Source organism: Podarcis muralis, chromosome 12 (assembly GCF_964188315.1).
Source record: "Podarcis muralis chromosome 12, rPodMur119.hap1.1, whole genome shotgun sequence".
NCBI classification, from domain to species: domain Eukaryota; kingdom Metazoa; phylum Chordata; class Lepidosauria; order Squamata; family Lacertidae; genus Podarcis; species Podarcis muralis.
Genome location: NC_135666.1, coordinates 38,196,430 through 38,223,061, shown reverse-complemented (window position 1 = coordinate 38,223,061; position 26,632 = coordinate 38,196,430). Strand labels below are relative to the sequence as shown.

The 26,632-nt window shown below is 42.4% G+C and overlaps 1 protein-coding gene and 1 long non-coding RNA gene across 5 annotated transcripts in view; one reads left to right on the top strand and one right to left on the bottom strand.

Annotated features, from left to right (window-relative positions):
* CREB5 (cAMP responsive element binding protein 5) overlaps positions 1-26,632 on the bottom strand; it is a 254,283-nt gene that overhangs the window by 74,021 nt on the left and 153,630 nt on the right. Inside the window, exon 1 of one of the 4 annotated variants that reach the window (XM_028750747.2) lies at positions 16,253-16,402. The exons of the other annotated variants lie outside the window; for them this stretch is intronic. Coding sequence (XP_028606580.2) covers positions 16,253-16,299 — 47 coding nt within the window. The 5' untranslated portion in view covers positions 16,300-16,402. Of the gene's footprint in view, positions 1-16,252; positions 16,403-26,632 lie in introns of those variants that run through there. 4 annotated transcript variants of the gene reach the window in all.
* Positions 16,422-18,793, top strand: LOC144329328 (uncharacterized). The gene is made up of 2 exons (XR_013394831.1): positions 16,422-16,605; positions 17,205-18,793. It is a non-coding gene; the product is annotated as an uncharacterized LOC144329328 (long non-coding RNA).

Here is a 26,632-nt window from a genome sequence, read left to right as displayed (position 1 = left end):
ATTCGTTCTGCTTTCTGCAACAAGTGTCCAGAACAGGTGGTTAAAATCAGAATCTGACTCTCCCCCCCCCCTCTCTCTCTCAGTACAGTGTTCTGTGTTTCCCTGAATGCTTTTCTATGCTCTAACCGGCCAGGTGGCATCCAAACTATGCTTGACTGCAATGTAAGTGCATTACTCCACACAAATTCCATTAAGCAAATATAAAGCTGAAAAAACAGAGGCCGAACTGTAATCTAGACTTCAGAATCACAGTTTTAAAAATATCCTTGTTGACCTTTGGGTTCCCAGGGGGGAAAATTCCAAATGATTAGCGGGCTCCTTGCGCAGCTCTATTGGAAACAATGTAGGCATGTGAGAGGCTTGAGGGATGCCTGTGGTTCAAGTAGGAAACTCTAAATTTGCTGCCGAGCCCCAGGGAGCAAAAAAAGATCTGGGAAAAGCCTTGCAGGAGAATGTGGTCTCGGAGTGCAACAGAGCACCAGCAACAGAATTGTAAAGCAAATGCTAAATAAGTGGAAAATTGGAAACAGCAAAATTAGGCTGCTTCCCAACAATAGCTGTGAATCCAGTTAAAGGTAAAGGTAGATAAATAGGTCCAATTGTAGACAACTCTGGGGTCGCAGTACTCATCTCGCTCTATAGGCCAAGGGAGCCAGCATTTGTCCACAGACACTTTTTGCCAGTGTGGTGTAGTGGTTAAGAGCGATAGACTCGTAATCTGGGGAACCGGGTTCGCATCTCCGCTCCTCCACATGCAGCTGCTGGGTGACCTTGGGCTAGTCACACTTCTTTGAAGTCTCTCAGCCCCACTCACCCCACAGAGTGTTTGTTGTGGGGGAGGAAGGGAAAGGAGAATGTTACCCACTTTGAGACTCCTTCGGGTAGTGATAAAGCGGGGTATCAAATCCAAACTCTTCTTCTTCTTTTTCCGGGTCATGTGGCCAGCATGACTAAGCCGCTTCTGGCAAACCAGAGCAGCGCACGGAAACGCTGTTTACCTTCCCGCCTATTTATCTACTTGCACTTTTGACGTGCTTTCAAACTGCTAGGTGGGCAAGAGCTGGGACCGAACAACGGGAGCTCACCCCCGTCGCGGGGATTTGAACCGCCGACCTTCTGATTGGCAAGCCCTAGGCTCAGTGGTTTAGACCACAGCGCCACCCATGTCCTTGTGAATCCAGTTACAGCCCCGCAACTCTCATCTCACCTTCACAAGCAGTATCAACTCTCCACAGTCAGTACAGTCCCTATCGCAGCTCAACAACCAAAGCAAAGTGTAGTAGTAACAATCTCTACATATGGGATTACTGGGTGAGAAGCACAAAAGTGGAGCTCTCCGTGCGTAATGAAAGAGAAGGTTGAAACATATTTAATGCAACTCTGATTTTATGAGCTGATTCACGCATAACACCCAACCCAATGGTGGTGGTAGTCATGATGATGATGATAATATTCCACTCTTCTACTTTCACATTAAAAGTGAACAATAAATGCCTATAACAAAAAAAAACAAAAAAACATTCAACCGCAATGTAAAAAACAAAAAATCCAAACAAATCCAGAATGCTAATGTTAAAAATAATTAAACAATCAAGATTAAAATAGGCACTGGTTTTCAAAAATTGCACATTAAATGTCCACTAGATCCATGAACCCACTACAGAAAATGTCCCTAGACCACCATGTGAATGAGCACTCCCTGTCAATATTTACCATCTCCTACTCCTTTTAAAGGTAAATCAAGTGTTGTTCTATTCAAATCGTCAGCTTATGGTTCCATCCTAGTTTGCACGACAAGCAGACCCCCCCCACATAGTTTGGACGAAACAGAAAACTATGGTTTGCCGCAAACCAGGATGTGGTCAGCGAATCATCAGGTGTGAGGGGAAGAGGGAGTCCAAGCTTTCACCATGGTTTGATGTTATGCCATGTAACCAGTTTGCTACATTTGTGTAGCAATTCATGGTTTGGCAATAGGTTTAAACCTCCCCTATCTACGCAATGTGAATGGTGGTGTTCTGATCTAATGGAGCCATCGAAAATGTGGTTCTCCGTATTAGGGTGAAACGCATGGTTTAAAGCATGCATTAACAAACTGAGAATGAGTTTTGCTTCACTGAAATGAAGTAGGGGCATAATGTAGCAATGTGCAGAAACTCTCAGGAGAAATCTGTCACCATTTTCCCAGATCCAAGCAGTGGGAAAGATTGAGGCCCCAACCTAAATTCATTTAGTTCCATGTTTACTCCATTTGCTCAATGCTTTGTTCTTTTTCGTTTTCTTGAACGTATGTCCCAGATGTGGTTATGTAAGTGTATTTGTTTGAAGTCAAACTGTGTCATGGGATTTTACTGCTCAAGATGTCAAAATGGGTTTGAAGAAAACGTCACAAGAACACATATGTAGTGGGAATATAGAGAGAGACTTGGGGAGGGATAACCAGCAGGCAGATCACCTTTGGAGGGACCTATTTAAATGAACGGGAGCCGTGCGAGAGCACTAATGTTCACTTGGGGGGGGGCTTGTTACTAGAATTTCCTGTAAGATTGTGCTCTTGGTGTGTAAAGCTTTTCAAGAAAATACAGCTTAAGCAAAAAAGAAAAAAGAAAGAATAGGAAGTCTTTTGGAATCTATATGTAATGGTCCATTATTATTATTATTAATTATTATTATTATTATTATTATTATTATTATTATTATTATTATTATTACCCTGCCCATCTGTCTGGGTTGCCCCAGCCACTCTGGATGGCTTCCAGCACTTATAAAAACAATGTAACATCAAACATTTAAAACTTCCCAATACATGGCTTCCTTTAGATGTCTTCTAAAGGTTGTGTAGTTCTTTATCTCCTTAACATCTGGCGGGAGGGCGTTCGGCAGGGAGCATGCCACTATCCAAAAAAGCCTTCTGCCTGGTTCCCTGGAACCGACAGAAGGTCAAATGACATATAGTCCACTGCTATATGTCATGTTTTTTTATACCATTGCTCAACGTACTGAGCTATCAAATTGCACACTGATGAACCTGGTCTATGTTGGCCATCATTGCTAACACGTGGTTAGCTTTATATTGTTGGCTTCCATTTTTAAATGGACAGGACTCCATTTCGGGAGCCAGCAAAGCTGGCCTGTCTTGGTACATATATTAGTGCTTTCTCTGCTAGTGTGGACTACAAATCTCAGCGCTTCCACTTTCCATCCTGCCTAATTAATAGGAGTGTTGGAAGCTGCCTTTTCAGACCACTGGTCCATTTGGGTCAGTATTGTCCACACTTACCAACAGTGACTCTCTAAGATTTCAGACAAGGGACATTCCCAGCTGTAGTGGACAGTGGGGTGGGGTGGCGGTGCTAACCTCCTGAGTGAACAGCTGAGTCAGTTCTGCTTACCTTGAATGAAAGGGGAGGGGCAAGGTATCCTGGAGGTCAGTGCAGTGCAAACACACAAGCAGGAGTGCCAGACTGGCTCCGCCGGTGCATTTGCACTGCACCAATCTCACCACCTCACCTGTCCCAGTAAGCAGCAGCGACTTAGCTATTGGAGGACCAGGTAAGGACTGCCAGTGCACCACACCGTGCCCTGAATTTAGAGGGACTTTGGAAAGACAGGTAGGGGCTTGCCTAGCTTTTTCTGAATCTTCAGCTACTACTTCTCTAAAATGCTGTTGAGCTATGTGCCATTGGTGTCTGGATATTTAAATTTCATAGGATAAACTAAGGAACCTCCAAATGTCTTGTGGAAGAAGAAGAACTTATGAAGCCTGGTTTGGAGTGATTACTATGCATTTGTGCTTTTGGTTTTTCTTTTTCTTTTGGATTATTTAGCAAGGAAATTTAAGGGCACAAAGCTTGGAAGTTTGTCCCCTGCAAGTACCCCACATTTCCCATATATACCAAGAATAAATTTATACCACTGTGCTTGGATGTGTGCAGTTATAACTAGGAGCATAAAAGAAAAATGTGAGAAAATACTTTACACTAGACAGAAGTATCTAGCAGCTGTTTGTTCTTTAGCTTGTGGCTGAAAATTTAATCAGCGAAAATAACTCAGCTCCTGGTCTTATTCCTACTGTAGTCTTATCCCTTTCTTTGGATAAATGTGGTGTCTGGGGTTTGGAGTTAAGTGTCGTTTTGTATCATTTCTGACATCTCCTTGAGCTTCTCTTCATAAGAGTCTGATTTTAATTTGTGGTAGAGTTATGACTACAAATAAACATGTATCTCAGCTATTCATGAGAAAGTGCTAATGCATATAAAATATGAAGTCAACTCTTCTTCTGAACCATCAACACCATGCACACAAAGCAGGCACAAATCAGGGATATGTTCTCAGTGAGTCTCACTTGTTTCCCACTGAAAAATAGGCTTCATTGCTCAACACATAAAATGAGATCCACCCTTAGTATCTAGGAGTAAATCTGCACTGTCCCAGAGTGGACCAGGTGTAATCCTTTTCAAGGATTACCAAAACCAAAAGATTAAGAACCAAAAGATTAAGAACCCAGTGGCATATGAACTGCATCAAGACTGCACAATTTCCAGCTTTTCTGTGAAACACCTGCCTCTTCTTTCCTGCTTGTTCCACCATCATTTCTCCAGGATTATTTCCCTCTAACTTTTTGGAGCAACTGGCAACTTGGTCCAAAGTGGTATTTCCTGCTGCATATGTCTTAAGGAAATGTTGAAATAGGAATAGAGATAAAAGAACAGGTGTATAGGAGAGGCGAAAGGCGCCAGAATTGCAGATCCACAAATGGAACTAGTTAGATGAACAAGACAGTAATACTACACAAAATTAGTATACATAGCGTGCAGAGGGTAGAAATGGCTCCAATTTTGTTTCCCTGGCTTTGGAACATGTACATTAGAGTCCAAACTTATAGCTCTACAGTTAACGGAAGTGTCTTCTTAGTGAGGTTCTCTATGCTTGCTTTGGAAGTCAAAGGCTAATAATACAAGCTAAGAATACAGTTTCCCCCCTAGCAAATGCAAGTTTCTGGATGCAGAGTACTAACTATAACGGGTTTCTGGATGAGACTATTTTCAATTTGTTTTCTCCCATCAGAACTTGAAACATTCCTTTCCCCATTTGCCTCTCACTTGCCTCATTTTACTCAGAAAGCATGCTATTAATGGGTATAGGTACGAAGACGGTGTTTTCTGTGGAGTTTTATCCTTTTCTGTGGAAAACTCCACAGAAACCAACTTCTTCATACCTATACCCATTTCCAGCTGAAAGCGACAACATTCACAGTCCTTCCTGTATCCTTCAAGCAGTTAAAAAATAAAGTGTTTCAATTTCAAATTGACATGATCTTGTTCATTATAAGCTTGGCATTATGTAGAAAAGTCCAGGCCACTAATTTTCTAGTCATCGTGATAAGGAGATAGGTTTGTATTAAAAGTCAGAAATGCCAGTTTCTGGTATTTTTCCTCTCCATTGCAGCCCCTTTCCCAAATTTGATTTGGGGAATCCTGACCCCCATAACACCTTTTTGGGTGCGCATGGGGAACTGCAGCGGTTGAGGGGAGGACGTCCTACTGCGTGAGGAGAAGTCCATTCCAGTGGTGATGATCAGCTTTGGTTGTCACCCACAGATTTTTCAGAATTCAATGCAAACACTCTGTTCAGTCATCCATCAGCTACTGTGACTAAATGAAACCTTGTCTGAAAAGTTGGCAAAAAATGGGGGAAAGCAACTCACACTGACAACAAGAGGCTAAGTAGAAGTAAGAGATTATAATTGATACTGATAGATCTTAATTGCTGACCCAAATTACTGGCAAAAGTAGTGCCTTTTTAATTTCCCAATTATTTACTGAATAATTTCACGTAAGGAAAACAGAAGATCTGTCCAACTTTAATTAATGAACCACAGTTGTTTCGAGTTGAGGTAAGCCTAGTTAATATTGTTGACTTCCATGAATCATTGCCGGTTGTGAGGTGAAGATTTGACACATTATTAGGAGAAAGAATACAAAATGGAACACTTCTATAAAGAGTTCAAAGCCCACAGCCAAGAAAAGATAGAAAGGCTTCTCTCAACTATTTTTTTCCTAAGGAAAGATAAACTGCAACACACACACACACACTTATGTGTTTCCCTGTGGACCATTTCTTCTGCTATCCAAATCAAACTACTGTTACACTGAAACAACATGAGGCATTTAAACCGCTTTATTGTACTTGGAACAGTTTTACAGTACTTATATTGCAATTGTATTGCCTTTATTTGGTTTTATAATTCTACATTCTAAAGTCCTATGCATCATGGGACTTTATGGGGAAAGGCAAGTAAGAAGTCATATAGACATTCAAACAAACAAGCTGACCAGAAGTTGCTTATAAGCAAAACAAGTAAAAATAAAAGGTAACATTGGCCAATGCATCTTCACTAGACCAGCATATCCAATCCTTTATAATATATACTATTCAAGTGTAAGAACAGTTTACTAGCAACTGACCCTATGCCCTGTACCATGTGAAAAAGATACCATACTATGTGAAAAAGACAGCATGTTGAAATTTGGATATCATTCCCCCCCCTGAAATGTCTCATAACTCAGGCTTCTAAATTCTCAATCTCTTAAACAAGACCCCTTCAGCATTGGAACTAGTCTTATCTTCCTCTCCTTACTCGTCACAGAGGCGTTATTAAAATGTTTGGTCCTTCTTCTTCACAAGACCTAGCAAGTAATAAATAATGTCTGGGACAGGGAATTAAAGAAAATAAAAACTTGAACCAAATTTTATTATCTATTTATTTATTGGATTTATAATCACCCTTGCATCACATTCTCTCAGGATGGTTCATAAGATACAGTGTGTGTGCGTGTGTGTGCCCTCAAAACACCTACACGAGTAATATAAATAGATTAGTCACAGATTTATGCTATCCTACTCGTTTGAGTGCAGGAGGCTCCTGTAACCAATCGAAAGCTGTGCCTTGGTTGTCGAACGTTTCGGATTACTTTGGATAACCAAAGTTTGACTGTAACAAAGATGAATCAGTGAGTATAAACAAGACTATGTATCTGCTCCTTCAGGAGGAGTATGACCCTGTCCAGAACAGGCAAATGTCTAATTTTCCAGACTTTCCTTCCTTTTGCTCCATAGCGGCCCACTTCCAGGCCACCAAGTTATCCAGACACCAGCTCAAGACTTGCACATAAACTCCTGCTTCAAATGATACAGAGAAGTAGAGCTGTGTCATCAGCATACTGCAAATGCTATGCTCCAAATCTTCTGACGACTGCTCCCTATGGCTTCATATAGATGCTAAAAAGCACTGGGGACAAAGGAGTGCCCTGCGGGACACCACAAGATAGTTGGCAGGAGGTGGGGCAACATACAGTCACCCAGTGCTACCCTCTGGAATGGGCAGGTGGGAACAAAACGGCTGAAGAACAATGCCTCCAACTTTGAGGCACAATTCAGGAGGACACCATGGCATAGTCGATTGTATCAAAAACTGCTGACAGATCAAATAAGAGGGGCACACTTACGTTACACACCTAAGCAAAACTGAAGCCCTATGTTTCCTTCCTGGAGAAGAAAATTTGCTTCTGTGGGAAGGTGACTGGAAAAGGAAAACCAGTGTCTGCTGCTTGTATCACAATTCCAAGGACACATTTGAAACTCAAAGAGGGAAAGTCACTTGGGGAGGAAGGTAATCTGAAGAGGGAAAACAGCAGGCAGGGAAGTCTGGAAGTCTCCCCATTCACCGCCTATCTGCTATCCCAACTGCTCCCTCTAGAAGTGGCTTTTCCTTTTCAAAAAGGACTTTCAGGGTAATACATATTTTGCATGCAACAGGTGGTTTAGGACTAAGCTGAGCTAGGCCTTGCCTGGGAAAATAATGCCCCCTTTACTTAGGAATATAGTAACATTAATTATGTGCTTGTATTTAGCTGCTCAGTCCAGGGGTATAATGAAATAAAATAGGGTCTTCTAATAAAAAAAACATTTCAAGTAGGTAAACCTAAATCAGTTATTCACCAGATTTCAGCCTTTAAAGAGAGATGTCAGTGTTACGAGAGTTGGTGAAGGCAATGATATGCAAAGATGGTAAACTGGGAAACTGTTGGCAAAATATTTGGCTTGCTCTTGGCCCGTGGCCCGTATTCCCTTTGCAAATGAATCCCACATCTTTATTAACTTAAGCATTTCTTTTTTCTTTTTCTAATTTGAAACGTATTTCAAGCCTTTTGTTTAACGAAGTCCTTGGAACATGATATGGCCCCCAGATCGAGAAAAATAGGAAAGTCAATTAAAATTCTGACATTAGCCACAATCACGTAAACACATGCTTCAGCTAATCCACTATTTTATTTTTTTAATTACATGCCTCAAGATGCAGAGGAGGAGCCACCAAGGGGCGTCACCTTATCACTGTCAGGAAAACACAAGTTCTGAGCATTTTCACAGCAAGAATTCCTACTATTTGACAAATGCAAATACAGTTGCAGACCCCATAGTTTTTACTAACCTGCATAGAAACCTTAGAATCGTAGAACCATAGAATTTTAGAGGTGGAAGGGACCTTGGGGGTCATCTAGTCCAGGGGTTGGCAAGGCTTACTGGGCATGGGCTGGATCCCACAGAGATCCTCCGTGGGCTGGACCGGCACAGCACGACACTGGAAATTGCGTCTGCACATGTCTGCGGCACTGGAAATCACTTCGGTGCATGCCCAGCTGCCGAAAATTGCACCTGTGCAGAAGCGATTTCCGGAGCCATGGAAGAGAGTCTCCACGCCGCGCTGCACCAGTTTAGCGCAGCGTGCTGGGACTCGCTGAGTGGGCGGCTCGGTTTGGGGGTGGCTCATGGGCCAGTTAAGCAACCCTCATGGCCCGCTTCCAACCCATGGGCCTTAGGTTGCCCACCTCTGATCTAGTCCAAACCCCTGCAATGCAGGAATCTTCTGGTCAACATGGGGCTTGATGCTGAGATTAAGAGTCCCATGCTCTGCTGACTTAGCCGTCCCAGGTATTCTAGCCGTACATATTTTAGAGCTACCTATATTTCCTGGCAGAAAAGGCCCACTGGCTTTCTTCTAAAACGCAACCATTAAGGCATTATTTTTCTCACCCCAAATATCTTTTTTTTTTGGTATATGCCTTTTGAGTACAGTGGTACCTCGGGTTAAGTACTTAATACGTTCTGGAGGTCTGTTCTTAACCTGAAACTGTTCTTAACCTGAAGCACCACTTTAGCTAATGGGGCCTCCTGCTGCTGCCACGCCACGGGAGCACGATTTCTGTTCTCATCCTGAAGCAAAGTTCTTAACCCGAGGTAATATTTCTGGGTTAGCGGAGTCTGTAACCTGAAGCGTCTGTAACCTGAAGCGTATGTAACCCGAGGTACCACTGTACTTGGATGTCAGCTGTAGGCCTCATTGGGTGTCTGTTGTGGCCTGTACCCTTAAAGAGAGCCCAGCGCCATTCTGCACACAGACTACTATTCCTGCTCCTCTTTCCTTTTGCTGTCTCTACCTCTGTTCACCTGTTGCCTCCAGTCATGAAAGCAGAGCTTTTCCCCCCCAGGCAGAACTCTCAGGTGGGCGCCATTGCCATTATAACAGAACAAGGGAGGCATTCATGGTGAGTTCCAGGACCTCTTCTTTTTCTAGAAAAAATAGCACTGCAAGAAAGCAATAGCAAGGGTGGAGAGATACAGCAGCATCTTCCACCTGCTTTCCACTTTCCCTTCTGAGTGGTTGTATGGATTGGGCACTGGGGCAAATGAGTGGGCAGTGGTGCCTTGGAAAGAAGAACAGGTCTATGGTGGCAAATTGCCCAGCCCCCAATAACCCTTGAACCCAGAACTGATGATTTATTTATGTTCATCATGCGGTTTGCCTACAAGAACATCTTTTATGAACAGGCTAGGATCTGCAAATATGGCTATTTTGCATACCTTAATTTTGATCCTTTGGAAAATGTTGGCCAACAATAATCAATACACAGACCTGAAAAGTTTTCTTAGGGTTGCCATATTGTGAAGAGCAAAAAAGAGGACGTTTGCCGACTTCTACTTTTAACTATGGGTCGCTATGACGAATGTGCCCGTGAAAAAGAGGATATGTCCTGGGAATAGAAGACATATGGCAATCCTAAAACAAAGGCAGCACCACCAAGACAGAACGCTTAAAATCCCTACCCGCATTAAATGAATGGAAATTCTAGACTGACGTGTGGCTTTTCAACGAAATCTTTGACAACAGAGATAAGAGGGTGCTTCCACATAAGGAAGCTAAAACCATTCCTGTTTGTATATTCAGGTACTTCCTGCTTCGATTCTGCATTTGTAGCTCTCATTGCTTGGAAAACTGGTATCAGGACATGTCCTTCGTTTCTAAAGGAGCTACAACACTCTCAATCTTCCTCAAAGAGCTGGAATTAATATGTAATTCATAGATGTATTCTAAGTGGTTACTGTACATGTAAATATTAACAAGCGATCAATAATCTAAGTTGGGAGCCATAGCAAATTTAATAGTTTAACTTTGTGCTGTTTGAGAAAGGACTTCCTTTCATCTACCTCCAGTCTCCTGCCAGGCTGCCTCACTTGCATGACTCCTAGGTCTAATATTATGGGAGAATAACAAAAACTTCTCTGTCAGCTTTGGTCCACATCATGTATATCTTTATTATATCCAAACTTAATTGCCTTTTTTTTAAAAAGAAAGAACAAAAACAAAAAGCCCCAAACATTGTAACCTTTCTTTATGGGAGAGATGTTTCAGCTCCCTGGTCAATTTGGTTGTTTCATCTGCACCTTTTCCAGCTCTAAAAATATACTTATTGAGATGCAGAGGCCAGAAATGTACTCCATGGTACTCCATGGCAGACGATTAAACAACCTTTTCATTGAAAAACAGAGCGTGTTTGTGATATATTGTTGCAACGAATTTCGAGAAAATGTACTGGATCCATTGTAGAAGGAGAAAAAATATATTTCATCCTATTATGTTACGCTGGTGTTAGGGGTGAGGGGAAAGATCCCATTCAGTACCTGATAGTGTGCACATGCAGCAGTGAAAGGGAGCAGAAATAACTTTTCTGTTCCTTTCCTATAACTCTAGAACTCGGGTTCACCAAATGTAATGTATTGGCAATAAGATCAGGACAAAAACCAATGCACTTCATCACATGCTGCGTGGTCCATTTATGAATTCACTGCCAATTGATCCAAGTGAGAGTGCTATTGCTTTCATGTCCTCCTTTCAGGCTTCCCATAAGCACTCTAGCTCAGTGGTAGAGCTTCTGCTTTCCATACAGAAGATCCAATCCTCAGCATCTCAAGATAAAATGGTGAATGTCCCCTGGCTGGAAGCCTGGAGAGCTGCTGCCCGCCATTTTGGAAATACTGAGCTAGATATGGACCAAAGCAGTTTCCTCTCTTGCTAGCTGAGTGGTCCGTGTTTGAAAACAACACCAGATAAACCTTTGGGTCTGATCTAACAAGGAGAATGCTTATGTTCATAATGTGTTTGTGGTGGCCCCAGGATTATGTGACTCTAAATGGGAATTAGACAAATGTATGGAGGCTATACCCCTTCATGGATCACTACCTTGCCGTGGCGAAGGGGCTTGAATAACTCAGAGAATCTATGAGCTATGCCGTGCAGGGCCACCCAAGATGGACAGGTCATAGTGGAGAGTTTTCTACCTGGATCTACCTGGAGCAGGAACCGGCAAGCCACTCCAGTATCCCTGCCAAGAAAACTCCATGGACCGAGATGGTTGGGCAGTGTTCTCGAAGCTGCAGCATGAGTTTGACCAAACTGCGGGAGGCAATGGAAGACAGGAGTGCCTGGCATACTCTGGTCCATGGGGTCATGAAGAGTCAGACACGACTAAACGACTAAACAACAACATGGAGGCTATATGGTGACTAAATAGAACATCAATTTTCAAAGGCAATTAATACAGTTTTGGGGAGCAATAAGAGCAGAGGGAGGATTACTGTTTTCATGCCCTCCTTGAGGGCTTTCTAGAACAGGGGTCAGCAACCTTTTTCAGCCTGGGCTGGTCCACCATCCCTCAGACCATGTGGTGGGCAGAACTATATATTCTTTTTTTGGGGGGGGGGAGAGAACGAATTCCTATGCCCCACAAATAACCCAGAGATGCATTTTAAATAAAAGGGCACATTCTAACTCATGTAAAAACACCAGGCAGGCCCCACAAATAACCCAGAGGTGCATTTTAAATAAAAGGACACATTCTACTCATGTAAAAACATGCTGATTTCCAGACTGTCTGCGGGCCAGAATGAGAAAGAGATTGGGCCGCCCCCGGCCCCCGGGCCTTAGGTTGCCTGCCCCTGTTCTAGAAGAATCTGGAAAGCCAGTGGGGAGGGGTGGGTGGGGAGTAGGCTGGACTAGACTGACCTTCAGTCTGACCTATCATGAATCTTATGTTCAATTACACATCTTAAATAACGAGTCAGAAAAGAGGAAACACAAGTTGCATGTTACAGACACCATGGGCTGACATTTAAATTTTGCGGTGACTGGAGGGGAAGCACCCATAGTCAGGAAAACAATAAATTTCCCCTTAATCCGTTGGGCTGAATAAAATAACTTCACAGAAACTTTGGAACAGCCAAGGAACGTTTAAGGCAAGAAAGGAAAATCTTTGGTGTTGTGCTTTCCTTTCCTTTTTTGCTGTCTGGTCGTTTAGAGCGTAGAAATGGGCAACCAGGACAGTTCTCCCCACCCACCAAATCTTTAGAATTCTTGCCAAGATAAAGAACGGTTTCTCCTGCCCACCTTCCTTCCAAGACAATAAAATGCAGTAAGTAAATGTCTTGTAGGAAATCGAAAAAGTAACATTACATGAAGGAGCAACAGAGGGTAAAAAATAATAATATGGGGCATCTCTGTGATTCCCTGATAATTGGTCAGAAATTGTTGAGCAGATTGATAGTTAGATGGATTTATAAAATCATATTTCCCATCACAAGTGTATTTTTTTACAGTTTCTGTACTTTATACATTCCTATTTTTAAAAGTAGAGTCTAATAAACAAATCCTATAGATTAAAGATGATTTAATAAATAAACCCTATAGAGTCAAAATAATTTAATAAAGAAATACTATAGAGTCGATGTAACTTTTTTCAGCGTAGTAAGCACTGCTTACGCAAATATTGGATGCTCATAGATCTCTACTAGATCTCTACTTGGAAGCTGTTGAAAAGGCAGGTGTCCTCTATGGATTGTGAATGGAAAACCATATTCTGTGCCATTTTTAGCTATTTTCCTCATTCACAAGAGCAATCGGCAGTGCAGCTGGCAAGCCAGGCACTTGTGGGTCTCAGTCACCACAACTTTCGAAGTCTGTACGGTACTTTGGAAAAGCAGAGATTGCAGAAATGGCCATGCCTGAAACCCCCGCCCACCAAATGGTAGCAACCAACTCCCATGAGCAAAGAAAACCCCCAAGATAACATGTGAACAAGCCCAAAGGTTTGTTCTGTGCAACACTTTTTTAAGGATCCCAGACGTTTCCCACTTCTGATGGGCAGTGTGCAGTGGGATGTATTTACATAGATATAAAGGAATATCTTTTATAAACTTGTTTCTTGCACAAGATCCTTTGGCACAACACATCTTGGGTGCTGCTCTGTACTTGCGGCAAATTAAACATTGCCATGTGGATGAATCAGTTACAACTGTTGTTTATGGAGAATCTTTCCACTGCACAGGAGATGAGTCTAGATCAGTCCCACCAGCAAAGACTGATACAGGTAGAGTGGTACCTCAGGTTAAGTACTTAATTCGTTCCGGAGGTCCGTTCTTAACCTGAAACTGTTCTTAACCTGAAGCACCACTTTAGCTAATGGGGCCTCCTGCTGCCGCCGTGCCACAATTTCTGTTCTCATCCTGAAGCAAAGTTCTTAACCTGAGGTACTATTTCTGGGTTAGCGGAGTCTGTAACCTGAAGTGTTTGTAACCTGAAGTGTATGTAACCTGAGGTACCACTGTACTATACAACCATGGCTGTACTATATAACCATGATTCATCCATCAGAAGCATTCCAGGGGCTTTCACCCTTCCTTCTGTGTGGCCATTCCTCCATAACTTATTGTATGTAGGCTAACAAACAAAGGTTACTGTCAGGTGCACCAACTCCTAGGAGCCGAGCCCATTTGGACATATTTTTGGGGACAGTCCCCCCCCCCAACGTTCAAAGGGGGTGGAGGCGGCCAAGTGCAGAGCCAAGCACAGTACAACTTCAGTGGATGGCTCCTTCTTCTCTTCCTCCTGCCACGGAGGGGAAGGAGCGGGGAAGCAGCCCCCAGCCAGTGGCCGTGGCAGGAGAAGCTGCCGGCCGTTGAAGCCGAACTGCCACCGTTTTCAGCTCCACTCCTGGCTCCCCCAAAAGTCCCGATGACACACATGCAACATCAGCCGCCCAGTCACCCTCAAATGTTGACACCTCGGATTACTGTTACCTCTCTGCCACTGTCAGCACTAACTTTTAGCTAGCCATAACGGCATTTTGCAAATCCACTTTAAACTATGCTGTGAAATGGGATTTGGCACACTCCAAAATTAGGTCTGAAACGGCAAAGGAAGGAATGGCCAAATGAGAGGGGAGGAGAGAGGAATGCTTGTTTGTTATCACATTATTATTTTTTTACTGTAAATAACTTCAGCATAAGGTATAAGGCACTTCCACATAAATGGGTTTCCTGAATGTCAAATATGCTGATTCAGAGCACCTGACGCCAGGAAGCCATGCGGCAAGTCTGGTTGTCACTGAGCTGACTGCCACTAGGTCATACCACAGAACACCTTTACCTTTTCCATTTAACCCTCTTCCACTGTATTTTCTTTTAGAAAGCCAAAGGGGGCAGGGGAGGGAATAAACCTGTTGTTTCAAATTCTGGCAAAGCACAGATTACATTATGGAAATAAAATATGAAATGGGCCACGCATCTATGTAAACACTCCCAATATTTGTGATTCATTTATTTGTAAAAAAAATTGTTATATAGGCTTTGATTTAGCATGCTTTATAGTTTAAAATTCCAAACACTCTGTCCCAACCCTCCCAGGAATTAGCTACATGTGGCAAGTATTTTGCTTTCTTCTTAACAGGTATGTTTGCGGGGAGGGAGGGTATAAATCTCAGGGACTCTTTGCAACAGAGAGCAAGAGTGTGAACGCCCAGGAGCCACAGTCCTGAAATCGCTTTGGTTGTAAGTTCCCCCACCGACATAAATAAGTGGTTGCATGGCTTGCAGAACTGCGTTGGCAAAGCATTAGCTGGAAGCCCTGAGTGGCACCTTTGGGACACGACGCACAAATCACAACCCTAAATGATTTATAGCCTAGAGAGCGTATCTTTACCAGCGAAACCTTTTATGCGCTCTATTAGACAGCAGTTAACTGATCTCCAATTGACCAGCCTCATTTCAAAAGCAGTCGTCCCCCCCAAAGCCCTTCCTCAAAACCCAGTTTCAAAACTGTGTGTGTGTGTGTGTGTGTGTGTGTGTGTGTGTGTGTTCTAGCAGAAAATAATTCGCAGCTGTGATAATATCAGGTTGGGATTTTTTTTTTAAAGAAAGGAAAAGGAAAACACTATACTATAGTTTTACATTGAATAATAAAAGATAAAAAAGGGCAGTCTGTGAATAATTAGGGGTTGCTGTCTGAAGCCAGTTGCAGTCACTGCAACTGATAATAAACTTAAACCCCCTCGAGAGCAGGTAAACGCTTTGCATCCCTGACCCCCTACATCTCACATTACTTAACTACCCTGCAGCTCCAACATTACATCACCATCCCAATGATTGGTCCCTGCAGTTTAACTCTCTCCCTGTCTCCTCCGATTAGGAACGAAAGAGCAACGCCAGGGAAGGAGGGAGGGGAGGCAGTAGCAGCCTCGGAAGAAACTTCGCTCGAAACTTTGCTGCGCTCCCTCGCTTGGGCCGGTGCAGATCGGAGGATCTGCTCCACAACTCTTTATGGAGGAGGAGGAGGAGGAGGAGGAGGAGGATGTTTGTAAGCAGAAAGCAAACTGCACCGAAGTGCAGAGAAGGACAAGGGGGCGGGTGGCGAGGACGAGAGAGATATATATATATGCTCCCAGAGGAAATGAATCAAGAGGCAAAAAAAATAAAAGCAAGAGAAAGGTGGTCGTCTGACTGGTGGTAGTAAGAGGAGGAGGAATGGTAGTAGTAAGTCGTGCGAGAGCAGAGCGCGATCAGAAAAGGAAAATTAAAAACAAACCTCATGGACATCACTGGGTCTGAATTCCCTGCTGAGGTGCAGAACATGAGAGCCCTGGAATGAGTGTATCGAGAACCTGAGCCAAAGCTTAACTAGCCCGAGTGAGTCATATCCTTCCCATTTGATTCCAGTCCAAATGGTGATGTAATGCTCTGGCCCTCTCTCTCTCTCTCTCTTCTACGCCTGCCTCTCTCCCTCCTCCTCCTCCCTTTCTCCTTTTTAGCTCGGTGCTAGTGAAGTCACCATTTAAATCTGGCAGAGCTGAAGCTGAAAAACTTCAATGTAACCAAAACAGCCCCAGGCGAAGTTCCAGACGCACAGAGACTTGGTGGTGCAATTGCCATTGGAAACGGGTAAACACTGGGAGAAACAGTGCCGCCTCACAAGGGCCCGAGCAGCTGCCTGGGCGAGATCACAGTCAGACCCCGGGAACGGGGCTGTCGGAAATTTAATGGTTGTGTGTGTGTGTGTGTGTGTGTGTGTGTTTGCTTTCTTCCCCCCTCAGAAGATGCTACACACACACACACACACACACACACACAGGCGCATTCCCGCACATTTTAAGACCCCAAGGAAGAAGAAGAAGAAAGGGAGGACTTGCAAATGGGAGGAAAACAGCTATGGAAAGAGGAGGTGAAACAAGCAGGAACAAGAGAGAGAAACTATTTGAAATATGCTTAGGCTTATAGGGAAATGAACGCAGACATATCTGTCAAGAAGTCTTAAATCGAAAAGTCGCCCTTGTTCCTGAAGGCCAGCCCAGGGCCCAGTTCATAGGGAATGAATGGTGCTGCCTTGGTAGTAACAGCCCAGGAAAAGCTCTGCTCCGAGGAGCCAGACAGTTCTTTAAAAACGTTTTCATAGCTGGCATTCTATTGTTATTAATTCCAACAATTGCTCCCCCCACAACCTCTGGTGTGTTTTTTTAAGCAGTTTTCTCCGTTTCCATCAGGATCGCACTACCATCATGTGAGGAGTGGCTCGCCGACATGACACCTGTCTCCATTTCCTGCCTCTTAGGTTTTGTTTTTTTTAAAACCACTTCATCTCCCGTGACCACCGTTTTATTTCACTTTTTCAAAACCATCGCGTGTCCTCGACGCACACCACATCGGCAGTGAACTTCTTGCACCGATTCAGTGCTTCCCTCGAGGGAAGCAGATACTACTGCGCTAGCACAAAAAGAAAGTAAAAGGGTTTTTATTGTGGTTGTTGTTAAAACAGTTGCTATGTCTGGTAACAACAGTGTCAGCTGGGGGAAGAATCAAGAGATTTGTGATCTCCTGGGAATTTGAATCCAGGCCGCCATTAACATTCGTTTCTGCAGCAGACCTGACAGTGCATGGTTGATTGTGCAAAGTCTAATAATCATAGAATCATAAAGTTGGAAGGGACCCTAAGGATCATCCAGTCCCAACCCCCTGCAATACAGGCCTATGCAGTTGTCCCATGCAGGGATCGAACCCGCAACCTTGGTGTTATGAGCTCCACACTCTAGCCAACTACAGTGGTACCTCAGGTTAAGTACTTAATTCGTTCCTGAGGTCCGTACTTAACCTGAAACTGTTCTTAACCTGAAGCACCACTTTAGCTAATGGGGCCTCCTCCTGCTGCCGCGCTGCCGGAGCACGATTTCTGTTCTCATCCTGAAGCAAAGTTCTTAACCTGAAGCACTATTTATGGTTAGCGGAGTCTGTAACGTGAAGCGTATGTAACCTGAAGCGTATGTAACCTGAGGTACCCCTGAAATGTTTAATAAAAGGCTGGAGGGCTTGGCTAGAGAATACGAGCTATCTATGTACCACTTGATTTTAACATTTCACACTAGTAGTTGTTCAGGAGTTATGGGAACTGAAAGACAGTGATGTGCCTCTGAGATGTGGATGGGGAAATAACTGCAGCGCACCATTGCTTGTAGCACATTGCAGGAGAATACCTTATGAGGACGGCTAAAGTGCTGTAGTGTAAAAGCACCTTGTGCGGCTGCCATTATTTTAACAGCAGCCCATTTCTAAGATGCTTCCGTTGTGCAAATTGCAGCAGCAGGAGCCGCTGTCATAAATGATGCTTCTACAGAGGTGAAGAATAAATATCCCCCCGTAAGATAAATCACTTTTTCCCAGCTCGATGGGCATGACCATCACTTAAATTTAAGAAAACATCTCTGTTATTTTCAGACAGTTTGGTTACAGCTATGAATGGTTGCTATCTCTGGGGACTAATATCTACGGCTGCGAGTTGGGTATGGAGGGAAATAAAGGAGGGCATATTCCTTTCTGTGGATCGGGCAAACTCACTTGATACTAATACTATGTGGCCAGTGAAAGTGACAGTGTTACCAAGTGAAACAGCTTGGAATTAGAGGTGATCAGCCATAATTATTCCTGGCGCCACTGAAGTCGGTGGCTTGACAGTATCATATGTAGTTATAAAGTTTGGTTCATTGTGTCATTGGCCTGCATAACTCATTTATGTCTGAATGACCAGTTATTGATTTCTCATCTTCTGTAACATAATAAAAAGAAGTTTAATCACTCTAAAGCTTTCTTTTATTTCCAAGCTACTTTCAACTGAACAACATATTCAGAAGCACCTCTGTTTTTATTTCCCAGTTGCCCTGCAAAATAATATTCTAAAGGATGGCGGTATACATTTTATAAATAACATAATAAAAATATAATGATTGCAAGTCTCTTGTAAAAAAAATAAAAATGGTTCCGGTTGTTCAGTTCTAATTTTTTTCTTATGGATTTCAATGCGTTTAAGTCTTGGGAGCCAAATTTCAAAGACGACATGGTACTTACAGATATGATTTGGAATATCTGGTTTTAAAAGTTTTTTTTTTTAATAAATAAAAAACCCAACAACTGAGTAAATGTTTCTAATACCATTCCTAATGTAGGATGGCAGGTTCATAAATAAAAGGAAAGCAAAACCATTAAAAAAAGCAAAAGCCATAACTCACATAGTCTCCAAGTTCCTACAGATGAAAATAGGGCATGCCTGTAACACCCTTATATACAGACCAATGATCACTACCAGGACCCAACCCCTGTCTCCGGTCAGACATTGCTGATGACTGATGCATGAGTTACTGCACCCATTTACTCTGCAATAGCCTCTCTTATATGGCTTTAAAAGCCAAGAATCTGCTTGCTTTTTTAGTTAAACACACATCTAAAAACTGTAATGGTCTGGTAACATGTTATCGCAGTTCAGAACGCACCTCAGCATCTGTAAGTGTGTAAAACGACAGGCCGCACACTGCATGGTACCTTCATTCATTTCCATTATTTACATGTGGGTCCTCCACTGGGGAGAGGCTCCATTTTGCCCCTGTGGCCTCTTAATTTTCCTCTACTGAGTGCATTCAATGGGGCACAAGTAAGAGACTGAACATACGATCATTCTAGGGCTGCCATATTTTGTAGAGCAAAAAAGAGAGCACATTTGCCAACTTCTACTTTTAACTAGGGATCACTATGACGACTGTGCTCGTGAAAAAGAGGGCGTGTCCTGGGAAAAGAGGACATGTGGCAACCCCAAAGGCTCAGAAAAATAATCCCAAATCGTAAAAAAATAAAAATATGTTTCTTTTTCTGGAACATGTCACATGATTTTTCAAGTCAATTTGTTGCAAGTGTAGCACTCATCCATCTCTAGAAGGTATGGCTATAGCCCAGCCTTATCTGCTATAGCAGGGGTCAGCAAACTTTTTCAGCAGGGGGCCAGTCCACTGTCCCTCAGACCTTGTGGGGCGGGGGCAGACTATATTTTGAAGGGGAAAATTCCTATGCCCCACAAATAACCCAGAGATGCATTTTAAATAAAAGGACACATTCAACTCATGTAAAAACATGCTGATTCCCAGACTGTCCGGGGGACAGATTGAGAAGGTGATTGGGCCGGATCCGGCCCCTGGGCCTTAGTTTGCCTACCCATGTGCTATAGCCATGGCAGCACATGCAGGGGATTGTATTGCATATTTGAGACAAGCAGGAAAGAGGTTTATTTGCTGCTCAACCCTTCCTGTTAAATGTTTTCACTGACACAAGGAAGCTGACAACTGCCGGATGCACAATATTCTTATATCAACCTGAAAATAGGTTTACACCCATGATCATTCTTTGTCGGTTCCACAACCCCAATCCAGCATCCCCAATGGTGTAGTTTCCAACACTGGCTCATAGGAAGAAAGCACCCCTGTACAGTGAATTTGGGGTCCCTGCGCACAATTCTGTTCTCCAAAGTGCCTCTCTGTGCAACAGGCTACAATACTGGACCTGTATACTAACTATAAATATTGTCTTATAGTACAGAACCTTTCAAAAGGAAAGGGGTGTTCAATAGAATGTGGTGGTCAGTGAATTCAACATTGCATCATAATTAATAGGTTTCATAAAATGAATAAAAGGTTCGTCTACTACACATCACACTTTTTGAAAAAAGATGGGGAAAAGATGCATTACATTTCGGCACCTCGGTTATCCGTTCTGTGGTCGTTACACAGGTGAGAGGAGGAACAATTCAGGACCAACTGTTTCTCAGACAATCAAAATGTGTTTTTGAATGAAGCTAAATGCTTAAATAGAGTTAAAAACAAGACGACTGGTTTGAGGGTATTAAAAAGTCACTTCCAACTCAGGTATTTTCAAGGTCTGTTGACGCGCCCCCCCCCCCAATCCTTACAGGAAACACTGTTATCCCATTTTCCTTCCTGTGACCTGTAAATGATGTAGGATTTCCTGTAGTCCAGAGGAAATCTCACTCAGATACCAAAGCTGCACCTTTTCATGTGTGTATTAACTTTATTCCTTTCTGTTCTCCTTCCCTTTCTCTTCTTCCTGCATTCCTCATTTACAGTATTTCTAACGTCCAGACGTACTGAAGAATAGAGGCTGATGGGATGGGAAGCAAATGATATTTTAATTCCAAAGGGATCCAACTTCAGAACAGTGCCCATGGCTCCAATTTTGCAGACTAGCTGAGGAATGTTTATAGCCCCCCTCCCTGCAGCGTATCTCATCCTTGGGGAGAGGGTGGTGTGGCAGATATCACAGCTGTCTGATGTAAGCACGGTTAACAATTCCACTACTCTGGCTGCAAAGCTCGTATCTCTGCACAAAGGAGCAATGTGTACGCTTTGAAAATCACACCACCCAGCAATTATTTGGCAAGAGCACCATCAGCTGAAGCAAGCACAGGGAAAAAGCATTTCAAATGTTTAAAAGTCTAGAACGTGTATCCATAACTTGAAACAGATTGTTGTTTAATTAAAAATACATTTGTGCACACCTATGTACAAACAAACAAACAAACAAACAGTGCTGACGTACAAGCCCTAAATTCACCATGAAGTAGGTTCAACTGTAGTTAAGTGGGACTTACATCCAAGAAAACATGCTCAGGATCAAGACATTTGAGCCTGAACATGATGTCTTCATCTAAAACAACTTTCTCTGTTTTTTAAAAAACAAATTTTATTAGAGTTTGGGGAAAGGGATACAAAGATGATTATCTATTATCTTTTTAATCAAAATGTTAATCTAATTAAAATGTTAATCTAAATAACAAGACAGACCGAAAAGAAAAAAGGGAAAAAGAAAGGGGAGGAGAGGGGAGGAGAGGAGAGGAGAGGAGAGGGAAAAGGATGGAGAAGTAGAGAAGGAATGAAGGGGAGAGAAAGAGAGAGGAGATAAAGAAAAAGAAGGAAGGAAGGAAGGAAGTTAAGAAAATAAAGAACCTCTGATTCTTCGTCTGTCTGCTATTTATAAACATTATTCAACTCATCCACACCAACATAACACCCAGTAAAGCCACTTTCTATAGTCTAAAATTATCTTCAATCCTCAAACCCCAATGCCAATAGTTCATTTTGTTTTTCACGCAAAAAGTCTACGAGAGGTTTCAAATCTTTAGTAAATGTTAACAACGGCTTTTCTCTGATTAAACATGTCAATTATGCCATTTCAGCTAAGTCCATTCCTCCATAGTTGGCAATGATGAGCCTTTCCATCTTTGTGCATATAAATGTCTCACTGCCATAATCATATACTGAAACAAAGTTCCAGAGTCTTTTTCTAATTGTATGTCCATAAACCCTAGCAGCAAGAGCTCTGGTTTCAGTTGAAAATTAACCTTCAAAAATCTCCGTATCAGTGTATGTATTCATGTCCAATATTTTTTTGGCTTTTTTACATGTCTACCAATCATGGTAAAATGTCCTTCCACCTTCACCACAATTCCAACACTTATTTGGAATATTTTTATACATTCTAAATAGCTTCTCAGGAGTTAAATACCACTGACATGTCATTTTATACAAGTTTTCTTTTAAATCCTAACACAGTGTGTATTTTAACCTTTGGTCCACATATGTTCCCACTGTTCTTTAACTTGTTCTTCTTGCATTTCAGTTTTCAACAGTAATTCATACATTTTTGCAATAACATGTCCACCATCCGCACACAATTGTATTTCAAAGTCAGTCTTTTTTTGTTCTATACCAAGTAAATTGTAAGTAAATTGCAGTCTCCTTGATTCCACTCTAATAACTTTTGGTAAGTTAACAATTTCTCTTTGCCTATCCCTTCTTTTCTGTGTTTCGCATCCAAAACAACTTTCTCACTGACTGATTACAACTGGTGCAGAGTCATTTCTATACTACAGCTACGGTTCACAACCGGAGTGCTTGAATTTCAGCTGATGCTAATTCCACTGATTAGAATGGTATCAAATCATCTTAAATCGAGCTGTTCCATCTGAACTAATCTATGTGATGTGTTGCAAACTATAGATTGCATAAGCTGGAAAAAATATATATGCCTATATTACCATTTGTATGGGCGAGAATAATTCTGAAATAATTGTTCTCCATTGAGGGAAGACTCATTTTCACAGACATTATTTTTCCTTTTCAACCCAAGATCCTTCTAGTCCCAGTGGAATCAAGAGGGCCAGCAAATTTCAGGGTTAAATAAGCTTTAATGACTATCACATGTACAAAGACTTAAACCTAGCATTATTATTTTTTATTATTTTTTTTAAAAATGTGACATCTCTTCCTTTTTTAATTTAAAATAACCATCCAGGTGGTTTCCTAAGGACTTCTTTGCAAATTGCTTCCAGTGAACCCTTTCGGTCACAGACCGCTGCAAAAACCATGTGGAGTTATTCAGTGTTCAGTTCGACTTGGGTGTCCTATGTTTTTATAGTGGACAGAACCATAGAGAAATTTTATCCACAAGGCTACATTGATAGAGACAGAGCATGCCTCGCTGTGAAGCGAGATGCCAAAATTATTCTGGAATAAGATAGCTCTGAGTGGGGAGAAAATACCTCAAGATAGCATTTGAAGGCACAAAAACTGATTAAAATCAGAGAATGCCAAACCATAGGCAATACAGGAGATATGTGATGATGTTCCTGTTTTAAAACAACTGCAGGGCTCTAATTTTGATTACAGCAGGAGTTTGGTGGACTGGAGGAATTCACCTTTACCAGTATGCCATTTTCCAGATCTAAATCCCTTTCCCAGCTTTACCGTCCAATGGGACAAGCTGGCACAATACAAGTGCTTCAGGATGCAAGAGCTTCAGGATGTAAATTTGATCAGGAAAATGGGATGGGGCGAAGAGTTCACTCCTGCTCCCCGAATGCCACTATGCTGATCAAAATCACAGCTTCTTGTGACTGCTTAAAATAAATGAGAAAAGTCAGGCCATTTGATTGTGGAACTCCTACATTGTATCAGTACAGTGGTACCTCGGGTTACAGACGCTTCAGGTTACAGACTCCGCTAACCCAGAAATAGTACCTCGGGTTAAGAACTTTACCTCAGAATGAGAACAGAAATCGCGCGGCGGCAGCAGCAGGAGGCCCCATTAGCTAAAGTGGTACCTCAGGTTAAGAACAGTTTCAGGTTAAGAACGGACTTCCGGAACAAATTAGGTTCTTAACCTGAGGTACCACTGCATTCTTATTACATACTTTCACAGCAGAAAAACAGATCAAATCTGTTTTAAATCTGCATGTAGTAGAGTAAAAGTGTTTCAAACTGTAATGTATTTGTATGTTTGAGAACCTACAATGGGGACAACAGACATGTGATTCCCATATTTAGGTGGGGCAAGACTTTAGCAATATCCTTGAGGCATGCGATTGTGAAATATTTGTCTAAGTCCTCATATCAATGTTGCCCGCCAAAAACCCTCTAGAGATTTCCTAAGCCTTCTTCCCATTCTATCTAGTACCTCTCAGGTGAGATTGTCAAAGTCAGTTAGTGTCAACTGGAGTAGAGGGCTCTTTTTTTTGTTTCAAGTTGTTGACATTTGCCCCATAGGAAATGGGGTGAGAAATCTGCCTATTCATTTTCATATAGACCTATATAGGTGAAATAGCCTTAAGCCAGTATTGTGCTGGCGACCTGGAAATTAAGTCTTCTGTATCCAATTACTATCTTTGAGCCATGTGGTCCAATTATACAGATTTTTAAATTACAGTTGTAAAACATAGGTGCCTATAAGTAACCCAACAATTCCTGTAGAACCCCCCCCCCCCAGTGTTTTAAAAATTATGTAGGGTGTTTTTCACATTAATTAGGCTCGAAGCTACTCCCAACCTGTGCATAAAAACTGCAAGGAGATGCAATCATGGTTTTAAGAAAACAAACAGTTGACTGGTACAAACTAGTACCATACAAGACTAGTGACAAAGGCAATTTTGACTGAATATCTTATATAAACAATTCTCTTTCCCCATTCAGTTATCTAAGTGTGAACAAAATGTCGTATCTGTTCTACCTTAGCTTAGTGGTCTAATTGATCTGTCTTGCTGAATGATCCATTTCCAAATGGATAGTGAAGTGGAAAGGCAAAACTTAAGAGCCTCATCAGTTGCTAGCTTGGAACTCATCATAAAACTGACTGCTCAAGTGACAGGTTCTGGCATGTGGCTGGCCATAACACATTTGAATTAGCTCAACACTCAATTCATTAAGGCCTGATGGGAGAGTTACGAATTAGCCTCAGCTGAAAATCTGAAGGCTTTTCAGTGTTACCTTCTCACTCTTCTCTTCTCTTCTATTTCAACAGAGGCTTTGCTGAGAAGGCCCTTTCAAATATATGCAAAATTTGCAGATCCTACAAGTGCCCATATTTCCCAGGGACAGTTCCGGATTTACAGAAACCATTCTGGTTTCTGATTTGATCTCGAAATGTCCCGCTCTTCCTTAGGCAGAGCTGTAGCTGGGGGTGGGGAGGGACTAGCCAGTTGTTTTTTTACCTGGGCGAAGCCTCCAGAGGGTGCCATTGAGGCTCCCAACCATTGAGTGTGTGTATGCAACTTTGCATGGGATGGTGTGCTAAACTGGGTCATTGACCCAGGCAAAATGCAGCCTACTTTTGTCCCTGCCTTAGGACATCTCTATTTCCATCGGAGAAATGTCTAAGGGTATGGTAGGACACCCTTATTTACACTGGAGAAATGTTGGAGATTATGGAGTTATCCAACCCCCAAGCCATCTGAAGGCAGCCCTTCTATAAGGAAGTTCTTTAATGTTTAACGTTTTATTATGTTTTTATATGTGTCAGAAGCTACCCTGAGCGGCTGGGGCAACCCAGTCAGATGGGTGATGTATTATTATTATTATTATTAATAATAATAATAATAATAATAATAATAATAATAATAATAATACAGCCATACCTTGGTTGTCGAACTTAGTCTGTTCAACTCCCAGAACCGTTCAAAAACCAAGGCGCGGCTTCCGATTGGCTGCAGGAGCTTCCTGCACTCAATCAGAAGCCTCAGAAGCTGCGTCAGAAGTTTGGCTTCCAAAAAACATTTGCAAACCGGAACACTTACTTCCGGGTTTGCGGCGTTAGGGAGCAGATTTGTTCGGGAGCCAAGCCGTTTGACAACCAAGGTACCACTGTAATGGTGGTGGAATAGGACGTCGGTATTTGCATTGGCGAAATGTTGGAGGGTATGACTTTGGTGTTGCAAACCATGTGACACAAATAGTGTTTCTTGCTGTTGGGTGAACTGTGAGATACCGATACAATTCTTCTAATGTAGGAATCATTAAGACAACTGGCCTGCTAACAGGGACACAGTTCCTAAGTGCAGTCCTATAGACATTTGCCTGAGTCAGTGTCCTTGTACTGAGTTCCATAGTTAACTTATGGCTTTGGCTCCCACAAGTTGTGTTGATGGTCACTAACTTGGATGGCTTTATAAGAGGATTAGACCAATTCGTGGAGAAGAAGGCTGTCAAGGCATGGTCATTAGGCACAAGGGCTCTGCTCTGCTTCCACTGCCAGGGCACTATGCCCCTGAATGCCTCAGTTGCTGGGAATTACATGTGGGGAGCAGAGACCT